At 39.3% G+C, this 15,812-nt stretch overlaps 1 protein-coding gene across 1 annotated transcript; it reads right to left on the bottom strand.

Annotated features, from left to right (window-relative positions):
- Window positions 1-12,176: 12,176 nt before the first annotated feature.
- On the bottom strand, window positions 12,177-13,635 carry LOC133730946 (uncharacterized). Its single transcript, XM_062158442.1, has 2 exons — window positions 13,617-13,635; window positions 12,177-13,327 (listed from the first exon to the last, which is right to left on the bottom strand). The coding sequence occupies exons 1-2, from the start codon at window positions 13,633-13,635 to the stop codon at window positions 12,177-12,179; spliced, it is 1,170 nt and encodes a 389-aa protein (XP_062014426.1).
- Window positions 13,636-15,812: the final 2,177 nt, after the last annotated feature.

Here is a 15,812-nt window from a genome sequence, read left to right as displayed (position 1 = left end):
GGTGATATCTTTTATTCTCGTATCGTGTTATCATTTGCAGTCTTTTTCTAGTATATCATGTGTAATGTTTGGTCTTAATGAATAGATTTGGATGTTTGCTTCTGGTGTTAATGTCTGGTCAAGGTCCAACTCTATTTTAAGAAACTATGAATGAACCCTTTTGCTTCTTTGATTGTGTGAGGCTTTAGTATTTTTTTAGTCCAGTATTAGTGTATTACACATATTTGCCACAATAGAAAAAGAAAGATAGTTGCAGCAGTTGTCTGTAGAAGACAACGTTGTCACCTTGAGTCACCAATACCACATGCCATGTTTACCTGGAAATGGAAATAATCAACACAATGTTTTACATATTCACAAATAAAAAGAAGACATAATAAAGTAATGGAAAAAAAAACACCATATAAGGGACAGAAGGCACGACAAAGAAGCTAAAGCTGCCAGAATTTAGCACCAAGGCTTCCGGAGGCACGGGGAGGTACAATGGTACAGATACAAAGTGTTGAAGCTGCTGGAACAAAGAAGAGGAGGGGTGCCCTCTTGGAGCTCGAAACAAGAAACAATTTGGAGGCAGTGGAGGCAGGAGGCGCCCTCAGGAAGTTCAATATATATGTGCTTTCTATAGTTTGCTTTTGGAGGCAGTGGAGTTCTAGTTATCCCTTCTTTGACTTACATTTTTGATGAAGAAATTGGTTGACTCGATTTACAGGTTTAGAATTTCCAACTGCGATTCTGCGAATAGTAGAAAGGCGAAAAACCAGAAAGCCATTCCGTACTGATTGGTTGTGAGTTCAACTCACTGAGCTTCTGGCTGTGATTTATAGCTTAGTTCACCTTTCATGCATTTTTGACGAGCAACCAAAATCGATAGATGGAATGTTTGGCCATGCATTTTGTGTTGGCCGGGTTTAGTTGGAAGGTCATTTGCATTTGCATGGATATATTTTTTTGGGTGCGGCTATTGCTATCTTACTAACTACTTTGTTCACCTTACAAGTTCAGATTATTAAAAAACTAAAATATCCTAATATAAAATTATAATTAAGAACAATATCCTAGTAAAAAATACAATTTGTTTTTCTTATTATTACACCATACAAAACACACTTAAACTTCATTCCTAATCTCCTCACTCATCGTTAAACCTTAACGCTTTTATTTTTAGCAATCATCATCTTCAATCGTTCTCATGTTGTGTTAACGACTTTTATGCCCAAAAAATATATCATATTAAAGCTAATGGAGCCTGGAAACACCTATTTGGAGCCTGAACATGAAGTAATCGTGTTTTTGTTTTCATGTTTCTTCATATATGATCGTAGAACTAAAAGTTACAAGTTTTTGATTCGTTTGGTAGAGTATTACATTGGAATTGATAGGGACAAGAAAAGAAGACAAATAGAAAAAGATTTTGAGTAAAACCCTACATTGAAAAAATGGTATTTTGGATATATTGCAAATGGGTGAACAAAGTAAAATTGAAATTAAAAAAATATATGTAGGGTGAGAAGAGAATGTAGGGTGAACAAAGTAGCTAGTAGGGTGGCAATAGCCGCACCCTATTTTTTTTCCTACTTTTGTTATACACAATTTTTTTTTTTTTTTTCAATGGAACTCAGAGATCTTTTACAAAATTGGATTTGCAAAAGTTTTATCAATCAAGAGGTGAGCTTATGCTCAGCAGTGCTAAGGAATCCTAAATCTTTCTAATCCAATAAGCAACAAGATTTCTAACAACCTTTTTATTCCTCTTCCTTCCTGTTACGTTTAAGATCAATAACACTGTAACATGAAACCCGATCATGATGGAGGTTTCAAGGGGCTTTAGCAAAACAATTAAGCATTAAGAACAGGGTTTGCATAAAAGAACCAAACGAAGTATAACCTTAATCAATCAACTTGACATGATGAACATTGAATGTTCTTGTAATAACCTCGATCGTTGGAGGAATAATACGAACCTCGTTGGAGGAATAATACGAACATTTCACCTCTTCCTTTAGCTTTTCACTCTCCCTTTTGGCTGTCTCGGTCTCTCTCTTTCGTCCCAAGCATAATTGCTTCTCTTTTCTTTTTCTCTGTCACGAGCTCTCTCACTCTCTCTCTCTCTCGCTCTCTCGTTCGAAAGCATCCAAGAAACAGAGCAAAAGCTCTCAATTCTCTCTCTCTCTCCGCCGGCCACCAATCTGTACCAAACCATCTCCCACAGCTTCAACTCGATCTTGCGCAGCTGCAGGCGGCAGCCTTTCTCTGCAGAACAACCGGATACGACGGCGGAAAACGGTTTGTTTTGAAAACCGTTTTAGTTCCAAGCTTGATAACTCGTGCTTCCGGTCACCAATACTCACCAAACTTCATCCTCGAGCTCGCCTCAACTTCCTGAAGCTCTCAGAAGCAGCCTCACACGGCGGCGTGGCCCGTAGCAGTGGCTGCAAGTCAAACCCAACCAAGAACGAAACCGGAGCTATCGATCCAAATATCTTGAGCTACAGGACGTCGTTTTGAGTGATTCTTAAACCAGTGAGCTCGCCTTGAAGTTCTGAACAACTCTTCAGAAGGGATCGAAGCGAGTAGTGGAAGTTTTTACGTCGAACGGGAGCTCGCCGGATTCTGCAAATTTTCCGGCCACCGACGCTTTCGATCAAGATATCTCGAGCTGTAGAGCTTCGTTTTGAGTGATTCTTGAACCAGTGCGTTCTTCTTTAAGTTCTGAACAAGTCTCCTGAAGGAATCGAAGCGAAAGGAGGACATTTTTACGTTGATCGGAGCTTCGCCGGTTTCTGCAAATTCTCACCGGTTTCTGGAAAAATTCCGGCCACCTCGACTGTTTTACGTAATTTCAACCACTTCCGGTCATTTTCAGCTTACATGGTAGTTATGAAAGTTGTTAAGCATGATGAGAGGAAGAAGAGCAGCCCGGCCCCGACACCATTGGTGGTGGTCGGCGGCGGCTCTGCCACTAACTCCGGCGGCCCTTTCCGGCCACCTCCGGGGATCAAAAATATGGTTTCTGTGCATTTTCAGATTCTATATTTCAATACGATCATTTTGATATATTATACGCAATTTTTGGATATCGTATGATTAAGTTATGAATTTTTAAGTTTAGATCGATTTCGATCGTTAGATTTGTGATCTGTGAAGTTAGGACCGTCAGATGGACTTGTAGTTTTGATATGATGATCTTATGACTGTCCCAGTGGCTTTGTGTGGTCATGGGCGAAGATCCGACCGTTGGATCTTCGTATAAATGCAAAACAGTGATTAGGGAGGCGATTCGTGAGAATCCGTCTGTCGGATTTTCGTATAAATTTGTGAAGATGTTAGTAAAGACGATTCAGGAAGATCCGACCGTTGGATCTTCGTGATGATTTTTGGAGGGTGATCCTAAAGGCGATCCGTGAGGATCCGACCGTTGGATCATCATTTAATTTCGATCCGACCGTTGGATTGTTGTTTGAGTATGTTTTTGAGTTGTTGGCTAAGTTAAGGTCATGTTTGACTAGGTGATTGACGGTCTTCCTTGGGTGAGCGGTTTCGGTGTGTATTGTGTTGAATTGAAGACGCAGCGGGAATATCGAGGTGAGTAAATCGCACATGGTTCATTCACGAACCGAAATTCGGTGATTTTATTTAATTGAGAAATTGTGGAAATTGTTTTATGAAAATAAATATTTGTTTTAAATTATATGGACTTGATCGACTACGGTCCATAGGTAAGTAAAATGTATTTAACTATAAAAAAATGAATTTCTAGATTTTATTGCATGTGAACTATAGTTGGTATTAGTGGTCACTCTTGTGTGGGTGACTACGTATATATATATTTACGTGGAATATATATTGGATGGTGTAATTTACTGAGTTATATTTTGAGCATTACCCTTTGGAATATGTGATTTATCTTAGATGTTGTGTTGTCTATGATAATGGGTAATTGAGTAAAGTGCGATAGTTGAGTCGTTGAGATGAATTAAATGAGGAGTCGAGTGAATTGAGAAAAGCAGTCATTCGTAAGGTGAACCTTGGCCCAGGTGACACTTTACGATACAGTTAGAGCTCTAGTCTGTCTGCCATCATACTGCTTGGGGGATAAACGAGTTATCATATGCCCTTGGGTATGACATGACATACTGAATGGGGTGATTAATATAATTAATCATAAGCCTGTAAGTATGATATACTGAATGGGGTGATTAATCTAATTAATCATAAGCCTGTAAGTATAATATACTGCATGGGATGATTTATATAAATAAATCATAAGCCTGTGAGTATATATTGAGTAAACAGTTGTTTGTTTTTGAGTAGTCATGTTGAGATGTGAGTTGATTGATGCTTGAAGTGACGTTGTACACTTCAATTATTATGCAAAGAAAATACTTGAGTTAAATTTATGCTTGAGTCGATTTGGTTACTTTAAATCGTGCAATCCTTTCATTTACTCATACGAGCTGTCAAAAGCTTACCGGGTTTGTGTTGTTGCAATCCCGGTACACTATTCAAATTGTGTAGCGGGTAATCCTACAGGTCAGGAGAATCAGGACGGTGATCGTGCGGGTTAGAGAATTTGTTATAGTTTTACAGCATTTGTAATAGTGAGGTGAGTTAAGCTCATTGAGCCTTAGAATTTGATTTGGTGAGAGTGTGTTGTAATAATTAACTTGAGGATTTGATTTATTGTAATATTGAGAGGTGTGAAGTGTGGTTGTTTGTGAGAAAAAAATTCAGGACGTTAATTGTAATTGTTATTATTCATGATTCGGATTTGAATTGATTATTCAAAATTCGGGGCGTGACAGTTCTATTACTGAGCATATTAAAAGCATAAAGCAAGCAGAACTAAGGAGTACTAGCTAGACAACAACAAATGCATTTATGGGAGCTACCTACAACAAGCAAAGACAGATGAGGTAATCATCGATCAATAGCATTCCTAGTAGGTCTCGTACAAGAGAACCGAGCATCTCATCCGATCCAATTAGTCCCGCAGAAATCATGTGATGCAAATGTGTTGGGCGGCGGTGCCTGTGGGAAAGATGGGGCAGAGACAGCCCTCAGTAGTGTTACAAATTAAATTGGTTAGCCACAGTGTGATTGGCTACATAATGAGCTCTTAGTGGGTTGTTATCTTGCCTAAACTCAAAGTACTTCATGCACTTGTTGCACTTAACCTTATCGCGCGTGAACATCTCTTACATGCCGTAGATGTTCACTGCGCGCTCGTTACTCTCATTGTTACAGTAGACGCGTTTTTCCGCCATCTATTACTACAAAATATGAAATTCTCAGTTTACGAAATTATGGAGCTCCGACTAATGCAAAGTACACCATTAATTTTGATCGAGTATAATTTAGCAAACACTACCCAAAATAAATAAAAGAGTCATGAGCAGAAGAGACAATATATGCAAGTTTGTTAATTAGTTGATCGAACAAGCATGCGAAAGAGGAGAGGACATGAACGTATGATTGAAATGGAACTCAATTGGGACTCCATGAGTACCGCGTGATCGATCCTGAAATTAACCGTGGAAAGAGATAAATAGAACAAAACAAATTGGCCCACACTAATCCGATTATATGAAAACTGATTACATATATACACACACTGATACGACGTAAATAGTTGCATTACTTTTATTTGATGAGTAACTAAAATTTTACAGTGTCGGTAGCTATTTGTTTCGTATTGTTTTTTTTTTTTTTTTAGAGTAATAGTTAACCATTTTATTAATAATAAACATAAGAAAAATTATAACTTATAGATGTAGAAACTACATCAAGATATAAAATAACAATAGAAATACTAGATGCGACAAAGCATCGGAAATAAAACCTAGCAAGGGTACGAAGGGATGCAATTAAGCATTTGATGAGACACCAGACAGAGTCTGGGCTATGTAAAACGGTACCAATAGTATGGTCGACCATACTTCCACACAAAGATATACGTCGAATAGAGGGTAACCTTCTATCAAGGTAACCGCCGGTAGTGTGACCAACTTTGCCTACTCCACACAAATTAATGCGCTGAATAGAGAGTAATCTTCTACCTAAGTAACCAAAGAAGCAATTCCAACATGCAGATAAATTTAGGGCCCAAAAAAAGTCTCCCGGATCCCAAATGCGAACCCTAACAGCTTCGGGCTCATTCACCATCTGCCAAGCCCCAAGAAAGGAGACCCAGCCCAAAGCCCTTCTTGAGCAACCCAACAGAATAGAGGCCCAGGCCCACCAGAGTTTTGGGCACCCACCTTGATCTCGGCCCCGACAACTGCTCCACCACCCGTCGTCGGAGAAGGCACAACCCGGTTCCACCAACGAGACTCCACCCGCCTCCACCACCAGATGTAGCGCAGGTCCAACCCACTGTGCCGCCGCGCCTCCATACCAACTGCACCCGGATCAAACCACAGCACCGCCGTCGCTCGTCGGAAGAAAGAGACGACGCTCCACTCAAAAAGCATCCGCCGAAAACCACCAGACCAAACCGCCCTTACGACACGGATCGGATCCAGACTCCTACCGTCGAGGAACGCCTTCAACCTCCCACGTTTGGGTCGTAACCGACCCACATCGAAAGGAATGATCAGACCCTTCTCCCGACAAAGCGTAGAAGCTCTCCCACCAGCGGTCGATTGTGAAGGCAAAGCCAATGCCGCGACCCTCAAATGCGCTAGCCATGATTTCTCCGAGAACCTCAGAGGATGGTAAGAGACGGCCACAGCCGTACTCGATGGAGACGCCACCAAAGATGATGCCAAAATACCCCGCCGTTTAGGCTGAAGGGAGGTGCAGAGACGCCAGGCCCATGGGCGGCGCTCTCGTAGCCCTAGCAGAGCTCTGCTAGGTTTCATTCTACCAAATAATTAACAGAAATCTGTGACCTTGATTGAATCATTTCGTATTGCTTTCTTAATTTTCGTATATAGATATATGTAAAGGATCCCTCACAATTGACGAAAACAAAAGAACTCATCTCAATAATATTACAGAATTCGATCAAGTACTAAAATAGTCAATATCAAAACGGACAACAGATGGACTGTATAAGCAAATTTAGGAGGATAAATTTACTAAAGCCCCATAACACTACCTAAACTTCTAGCAACCTCATTTAATACATCTATACTATTATTAAGAGAAGAGGCTTTGTTAGCCAAAACTGAAAATTTTGACAGATATAACCCTGAAAGATAAAAAACTTTGAGAATAAATTCAATCACAAGGATAAATAAGACAATTATAAAATAAATTTTTATTAAGAAAATTAAAAAGAATTGATTCCACAACCCCCACTTTTCTCTCACACTATTTTCTCTCTGCAATAACTACCACTGAATATAAAAACTACCTTTCAATTTATCTCTTCATAAAACACCCCTTTTTCTTTCGAAGGAGAGCGAGAATAGGAAAAACCCTAGCCGTATTTGCACTCGTCCGGCGGCCCTCCGCCTAGGCGTCGTCTTTGACCTCGTCGGCGCGTTGTGGGTGCAGCCGGACGGGTCTGATTGTCCGTCCATCGGGGACGGGTCAAAGGTGAGTTGTTCGGCTCTCAATCAGAGTGGATCCGATCTGGATCGCTGGGATTTGAGCGACGTGGCTGAGGAGATCGTGTCTGATGGCGAGCGGTGGTCTGGTGCTGCTGTCGCGGGGCTGGCCGGAAGTCGCTGGTTTGGGAGCACGGTCGGGATCGAGCGCAGTCAATAGCAGAGGGACGATGGATGACCGGCTCTGGGTTGGATCGATGGGTGACCCCAGATCTGATCTGGGTAGAAAGATGGTCAGAAGCCTCGGTTCGGAGGCTGGTGGAGTGCTGATGACGGCGGCGACCCGAAATAGGTGGAGGTGCGACGGAGGTGCCAGGATATCGGCGGTGACTACAACAGTATTGGGCCAGGCTTGTCCTGTTGGCTCTGATCCTCTAGCTATATGGGCTTGGGCTTGGGCTCAGTTTCTGGGCCCTGCCATAGGTCTAAGTTTATTTTATGTTTTAGTTTATTTATGTTGGTTAGCTATATGTCGCTTTATGCGAGCAATAAATCCCTACATTGTTTGTGTGGGACTAATCGGGTCTTGTGCCTGTGTATGCACTCTACGTGCCTTGTCTGCTCTAGGTCGGTGGCGAGTTATTTGCTTCGTCAAATGGGCGCTGCCGCCTAGTGGCAGGGTGAGACTAAGTGTCGTCGGATTTCTTTTTCGGCGGCAACATAGGAGGAAAGCTGTGCTAAAGCTGGTAATTATGCTATGTTGTAATCGGGTTACATATCGAGTTATCTTTCCGTTATGTCACTGCTATGTTAAAGCAAATGGAGTAGCTAATTGTGCACTCTTTGCTAGTTGGTGCTTCTTCGAATACATGTCATATGTAGAGATTCCTGATATTATTTCAGGACATACTTTAGATGCTTATTGTAATCAGGGGTTTAGGCTTAATGTCCCCCCCCTTGTATTCGACAGTTTCATTAATCGAGGCTTGAGGGCAGCCGCACCAGCCCTTTATTCAAAAAAAAAAAAAACTACCACTGAATCTATTTCTTCTACAATAACTACCCACTTTTCTATTTTTTTTTAACAACGAAAATTTTTCATACACATGTAGAGCATGTGATTGTAGACTAGTATAGTATAAGAGCATCTCCAACAGCCTAGCTATATTCAATTTTTAGCTATATATAATTATTTTTAAAGCAAAAATCAACTCCAACAGACTAGCTATACCCAAGTTAAATTTAGCTTTAGCTAAAATGGCTAGCTATATTTAGCTAGAGAATCTTGCATAGTTAAAGCAAAAGTTATATTTCTCTCTTTTCTTTTGTCCACATGTCAGTTTACGATTCGATAAAATTTAATATATTATTTACAAATTAATAGCTACTACTGCTGAAGCAACATTGTTAAATCAATAGCTATATTTCACATGTTTAGCTAAATTTAACTAAAAAGTAATTCATACTGTTGGAGATGCTCTAAGCTAACATAAAACCTCAAATAACAAGTAACTAAAATTAAACTGCCATATATATATATATTAGTATAGCTAATCCTTCGCCACTACCAATGTGATTCTCGGCCTCCTCTTGATTCTATTCATGATCATCTTCATTCACTCCATTCTCTTCAGTAGCTTCATTACCCTATCAAGCTTGGCCAGCAGGCCTTGGTTTAACACATTGGTGGCTAGAGTCGTTCTCAAATATCGGGTTAAGGCAATTCTGTTTGTTGCAGAATGAAAACTTTAAGGTGTGTTTCGCCTTGTAATGCTCTTTTAATGCTTTCGCAAAGGCTGTGTCAAATTTCTTATTGCAATTAATGCAAATCAGCTTATCATGAGCCTCTCTGAGATGTTGAAGCTTATCAACAACCCCAGAGAAATTATAGACACAGTAATCGCAGCTCATTGTAATAACCTTAAATTTTCAGTAAATATTATAGATGATATGTTGGTCTGATAGGTTAGTTCTAGAGGAGAAAGAAATATTATATATATGCTTGGTACTCATACAGAACTCTCCTTTTGCGGTTAAAACGTATATGGAATGTAAGTAGAAATCTTATGATTGCGATTACACTCCTCTTCCATGCCTATAATTTCTCTTCGGTGTTGTCGGAAGATTCTAACAAAGTGAATGCATTACTTGTGTGCTTTGTACCGTTTGATACTAAAATGATTTTCCCACTTTGAATTTCTAATCTTTATTCACTTCATGGCATTGCTAATTATTTACTTTTACTTTTATCCAAACAAATTGCATGTCACGTATATTGTCATAAAAATGCAAACACTTTGATGTATCTCTTTAATTCATCTAGAGAAGTGATGCAATTGGTAACCATCGTGGCTTTGGACCAAAGTTTTTTTTTTTTGATCAAATAAGAACTTCATTAATAATGAACTGCTTACAACGAGTTTTAGGCGACATCTCTTACTTAGAAATGGCCACTAGACTTCACACAGGAACTCTATAATGATTGACTCTAAACTTGTACTACAACTGTATGACAAAGACAATAAGCGCAGGAGCAGTGAATCTTTGACATCGCACCTGTCGTCTAGCCAGTAAGAACTCTAAAACTAGACAACTCACTTGTGTCGACACTAACTCACCAACCAGAGTCCTCCTGACTAGCTTTTGATCGACCAAGCCAACACTCGTTGTGACCTAAACTCAACCAAAAGGATTACCGGACATTCAAACCTGGGACTAAAGAAAACCCAACACCATCCATCCATAACTGCTCCAAATCGCCATCGCCATCGCCTCTGACCCGAACCCAAGCAGGAAAGACCCACTAGAAGGCCAAGGATGATTGTCTATGCCATAGCCAGACATTTTCGCCACCGTTGCTGACCCAACTCCAGAACAGGAACTACCCTCTAGACGGCGAAAGAGAAGATTGCCTCTGCCACACCCTTAGTAATGCCTTATTACCAACAATACACCAACAACCAAGTAAAACAAAACTAAAATCTGTAAAACAAAAACAACACCTAATGGACCTAGAGAAATAGCCCAGGCCTAGACCGCCACCGCCTTCTAACCCCGCCGGGTCTCCAACCGGCCAGACGCTCCACCGACTGAGTTTCCCGGTCCATCCTCTTCCGATCCAGAGCACCTCCCTCCCGAAATCGGATTTGGGGTTACCCACAGATCCAACCCAGAAAAACTGCCCCAAGAGCCCTCCGATTTCACCCGCGCTGGTCGCCAATATTAGGCACAAACCGGCAACCTCAAAAGAGACCCGCAACCACGAAGTCCACCACCTCCCTCTACTTGCCGCGGTCCAGGACGAACCCCCTATCACCACCTCAGCCAACTCAGACAACGAAGCCCGTCCGACAACAATATCCCGTGGACGCGCCGTCGAACGGAGAGGAGGAGAATTTTTTGAAACCCTAGTGCTTTCTCACGAAATGATCTTAAGTTAACAAATAGGCTTTGGACCAAAGTTAATTGACTAAATTTTAACTATAAATATGGATCATATATAATTTCTAAAACCACATGCCACTCTAATAGTCTAACTGGGCAGGCCACTGCAGTGGTATCACAGCATATAATATCATCTAGCCTTGTTGGTCGGTAAACTGTGATATGCTTTAACCCTCTAATATTTGACTATTTTTTTTTTTTTTTTTGCTGATCCTGTATTTGACTGCCAACTGGTTAAGAATTAATTTTTTTTTTTTCACAGTACTGATTGTTATTAGAGTACGTTGGTTGGAAGAATTTGAACATTTTGGATGCAATTAAATCTCAAATTAAAAAATAACAAATGAGTGAAAACACAACTAAAGGTCACGCACATAAAGAATACAAAAGACAGATTGGTTATAAGGGCTAGCATAGTTTTCTATAGGAATTCCGAAAATTAATGATAGTATTACGTACATGTTACAACTTAATTACAAATCTACTCAGTTCGATCATTCCATATATGATATAAACCCATATGGTCTTTCAATATTATGAGAATTATGGTTTTATCGGAGATGAAGAAGAGGCTAGGATTTTCTTTTTGAAAAGGATCGAAGAAACCCTGGTGAGCAACACCACTTTTGGTGAGTCGGAGGGAAGCATCTCCCTAACCTCTCAAAGTAGAGTCCTGTTGTTACTGGGAAAGCTGGAGGAGGCCAGATCCATATATCAACATTAAGCTTTAAAGAAGCTGACGGAGGAGGGCAACATTTGATGGTGGCATGAGCCGCACGTCTCAGCTGAGTCACTGGGTTGGTTTGAGTGTAGAGGTGAAACGACCTGGCTGCAGAATGGGCAACTTCTGCCGGAATAGGTTGCTAGGCACAGAAGATGAGCTGATTTCGGGTACGTCAAATAGAGTGGCAGAGCATGAAACATTTTACTTAAGTATCTGAAGCTAGAGGGTGCAGTCTGAAAGCAATTAACCAGTCAATGGCACGCACGTTTGTTAAATACAGGACTTTCTAGAACTATAGTACATAATGTAAATCTATTGCTTCTGATCAAAATTGTAATTCAACTCTTACGAGGACCATCATTTGTGCACTAACTAATAGAAATCATGAATACAGTTAAAGAAATATATACTACAACATATCAGATGACAGCATTATATATTCTGAATTTTTTTTTAATAAATAGTAGAAAATATAATTCAGAAAACAAAATAGCACATTGACTCAATCTGTTGTTTTACAGATGAAAACTTGGAACAACCCAAATTGGCAGTCGATTGCTCTTCTTCACCAGGTTTTTAGCCTGTTTGGTGTAAGGCTGTGAAAAACTTTCCTCTTTGATGTTATAAACACCATAATCATGAGGTCCGTAACGGCTAAACAAATCACGATCATGGTTGAAGTATATGTGATTTGGTCGACAACTTGAAAATTTTGAAGGCATCATAGCTTCTGAAGTATTATCTCCCAAAAAGAGCGCAAAATCACCTAAGCTGGTTTCTTCAATCCACTTGCACAAATTGAAATTCAATTTGAAAAATCTAAATTTCTTTGTCACGCGTATGTATTTTTCATCGTCAAACTCTATGTATCTTTGAACCATTAACAGTTCTTTATCTTTTGTTTCCACAAGATATCTCTTGATTATGCAATTTGGTTTGAATCCAGCCGGTACAACCAATTTTACATTTGAGTATGACTCAGCAGTAACATAAAAAGATATGAGTTCACTCCAATGGTTAACAGCATAAAATTTACCTTCAAGGCAGGTAACTTCTTCAACCAAGCGGCACCCTCGAACAGTACTATCTACACTTGCATCAACATACGTCCATGCTGTGCCTTTACCCGGTTTAATAAATGCCAAGAGAGACTGTTCCATATATATAACAAAAACTATGCAATTGTTTGGATCTTGTATTGGGTCACCTGACATTGTAGCCTTGTAGACATAATACTCGCATCGTCTGAACCACTTTTCCCAACCTGGAGGCGTTAGTGGAGGAAGGCGAATGATGGAGTTTTCTTTCTCTCTTCTTCCTCTGACCCTGAAGAATGGATTAATTAGGGTCACTCCAAAAGTCTTATCCGCGACATTTTTATCCACAAATATTAACCAATCTTTTGAAGACCCACAAAGCCGCTTATTGGGAACTCTCACTTGCAAATCCAGGAACCTGTTAACCATGATGTCGTATAATTTCCAATAATCTTTTTTGCCTGTATAAATCAAGAGCATTGGAGCTGTCATCCTTGCACGAATAACTTTATTATCCTTTGCTGCAGAATACCATGACGTACAAACAATGCTGAATCGCAAGTAGTCTCCTGGTAACACTAATCTCTCAAGAACTGAATAAAGAAGGTCCTTAGGTAAAGATGCCCAATCTGGAAACAGAAGAAAAAACAAAATTAGAGACAGACGATCTCAATCTTCTTAATCGACCTCTAGTTTTTTGAACTGGAAACAGTCTTAAAACAAAGTATTTCTAGTTAATTCAGGAGAAAAATAAATGTAAATTTAAGAGACTATAACACAAAACTATACGCGTGCGTTGATCAGATCTATCATCTTAATTATATATAACGGCCATCATAACAATACTAACAAGTTTGCAGTATCTACTGATAAAATCATGTAAGATATAGAAACAAAAGTTTCACCGAGAAAACGTACCCTGAGGTCCTGGATCCATAAAGACTTTTTCTAACTTAGAATGGTAACTCGTGCTCTGAAAACCCAGAAGATAGAAGATATGGAAGGTAACGATCACTTAATTAAATTTATTTAATTGTCTCCTACTCTCACCCTCTCTCTCTTTTCTCGCAGATGGATATATATCAAGGCACTAAGCTCTGTTTGTTTATCCTAATCCGTACCCATTTTGTTTTCGTTTCCAATGTTGGTTTGGTCACACAATTCTCGTGCGACCGGCCCACAAAGAGAATTGATGGTGTTTTCGTTTTCTTTTTAAGTAGATACTATATGTTTATGTTTTCATATGTTTAGGCTTCTGCTATGTATTCCCATATCTCAAATTATATCAATTGCATCTCTCACTGGAAGCATTTATTGTATGATCTTTGATTTACAATATATATAAAAAAAAAAAAAAGGAAAACAACATAAATAGAATTATATATATTAAAATTAAAATAACATTCAAATTTGACATCTTCATTGGAGCTAAAATTAGTCAAAATGTTAACATGTCAATTTTGCCATGTCATATGTCAAATTCAAATTTGACCAAAGCTAATAGACATTGCCATTAGAGATGCTCTAAAAAGCTTTTTTTTTTACATACAAATATTAAATTCAGAATTCTTTTAAAATATTTTAAGATTTTTTTTCTCAAAGAATTAAGAAAATTACAAACAAAAATGTGTAGGGCAACTAAAATTAACCTAATCTAAACTGAAGTTGAAAGGGCAAAGAGCGAAATTGGCTTTGACCAAGTCTAGGGATCTATTTTGTTATGGTCAAGAGATGTTATTGCATTAGCCATGAAGTTAGCTTCATGAAAAACATAGTGAAAGGAAATAATACTTCGATAAAAATAACTAGACACAAGGATGAGTCTCTTAACTAAACTCGGATCCAAACCCTTTTTCTCTAAAAAAAAAAAAAGTGATTTACATATGTATCACAACTGGAACTATTGTGATTGCATATTGCGATTCCATCAATTGAAACTACGGTTCAACTAATCGAAACTTACTACACTGATCAAAACTTTGACTGCACTAATCAGTATTGCGACTGCACTAACCAAAACTATGATCGCACTAATCAAAATTGTGACTGTACTAATTGAAATTGTGACTACATTCACTGCACATGAGTCATAATTGTCACTCGGTATTGATAACTTTTCACAAAGTCAAAGGAAGTGAAATTTTAAATTTGTTATTTGTAGGAGCTGCACTTTTTTGTATCAGTTACGTCACGTTTACTTACTTGGAATGGAATGGAATGTAATGGAATGTAATGGAATGTAATGGAATGATTACGGAATAAAAATACCCATGTGTTTACTAACACATAAAGGAATCGGAATGATTCCAGGTAAAAGAATTCTTGTGTTTACTAACACATGAAGGAATGGGAATTGGTGTAGGTCCCACCTATTTATCAGGAATCGATTCCTGAATACTCATGAATTCGATTACGAAGGGGGGAGATGGGTTTAGGAATCATTCCTCCGGAATCAATACCGATTCCTTTCTTCACCCATTCCACTTGTCTCCGATTCATGATTATTTTCCATTCCAAGTAAGTAAACGTGCTATAAAGATAACTTAAACTTGGGTGCTATCTTTTATTGTCGTGCCTTGTTATCATTTGCAATCTTTTTGTAGTACGTTGTTACATATCATGTGTAATGTGTAATGTTTGGTCTTAAGGGTGACTAACTGACTATTCATGTAATAACTGCGATTTTTAATCAAAGCAAAGCATGATTAACTATGATTACCGGTGCTTTACTTTTCATGATTGCAATACTTTACCTTTCATGATTACTCATAATTCGGTGTGCCCCGTTCTTTTGCCATTGACCACGCCATAGCATAATTGAAGAAAGAGAAAATAATCATCCGAAATCATTCTCTCTCTCGGCCGAAACGAATCCAAGAACAGAGCAAACTTCTCCAAGCTCGTTCTCGCTCCATAGGCCATCGATCGACCCTAGACCACGTCCCACGCCTTCGCTTCTTCCTTGCGCAGCTGCAGGTGGTAGCCTTTCGCCGGCTCTTGAAACGTACACGACGGTGGAACACGAGGCCGGTTTGAGCTCATTTTGGTTCCAAGCTTGATATCTCAAGCTACCGGCCATCAATCCTCACCAAACTTCATCCACGAGCTCGCCTC

The sequence above is a fragment of the Rosa rugosa genome, chromosome 2 (assembly GCF_958449725.1).
Source record: "Rosa rugosa chromosome 2, drRosRugo1.1, whole genome shotgun sequence".
NCBI lineage: Eukaryota > Viridiplantae > Streptophyta > Magnoliopsida > Rosales > Rosaceae > Rosa > Rosa rugosa.
This window is presented reverse-complemented; position numbering and strand designations above follow the sequence as displayed.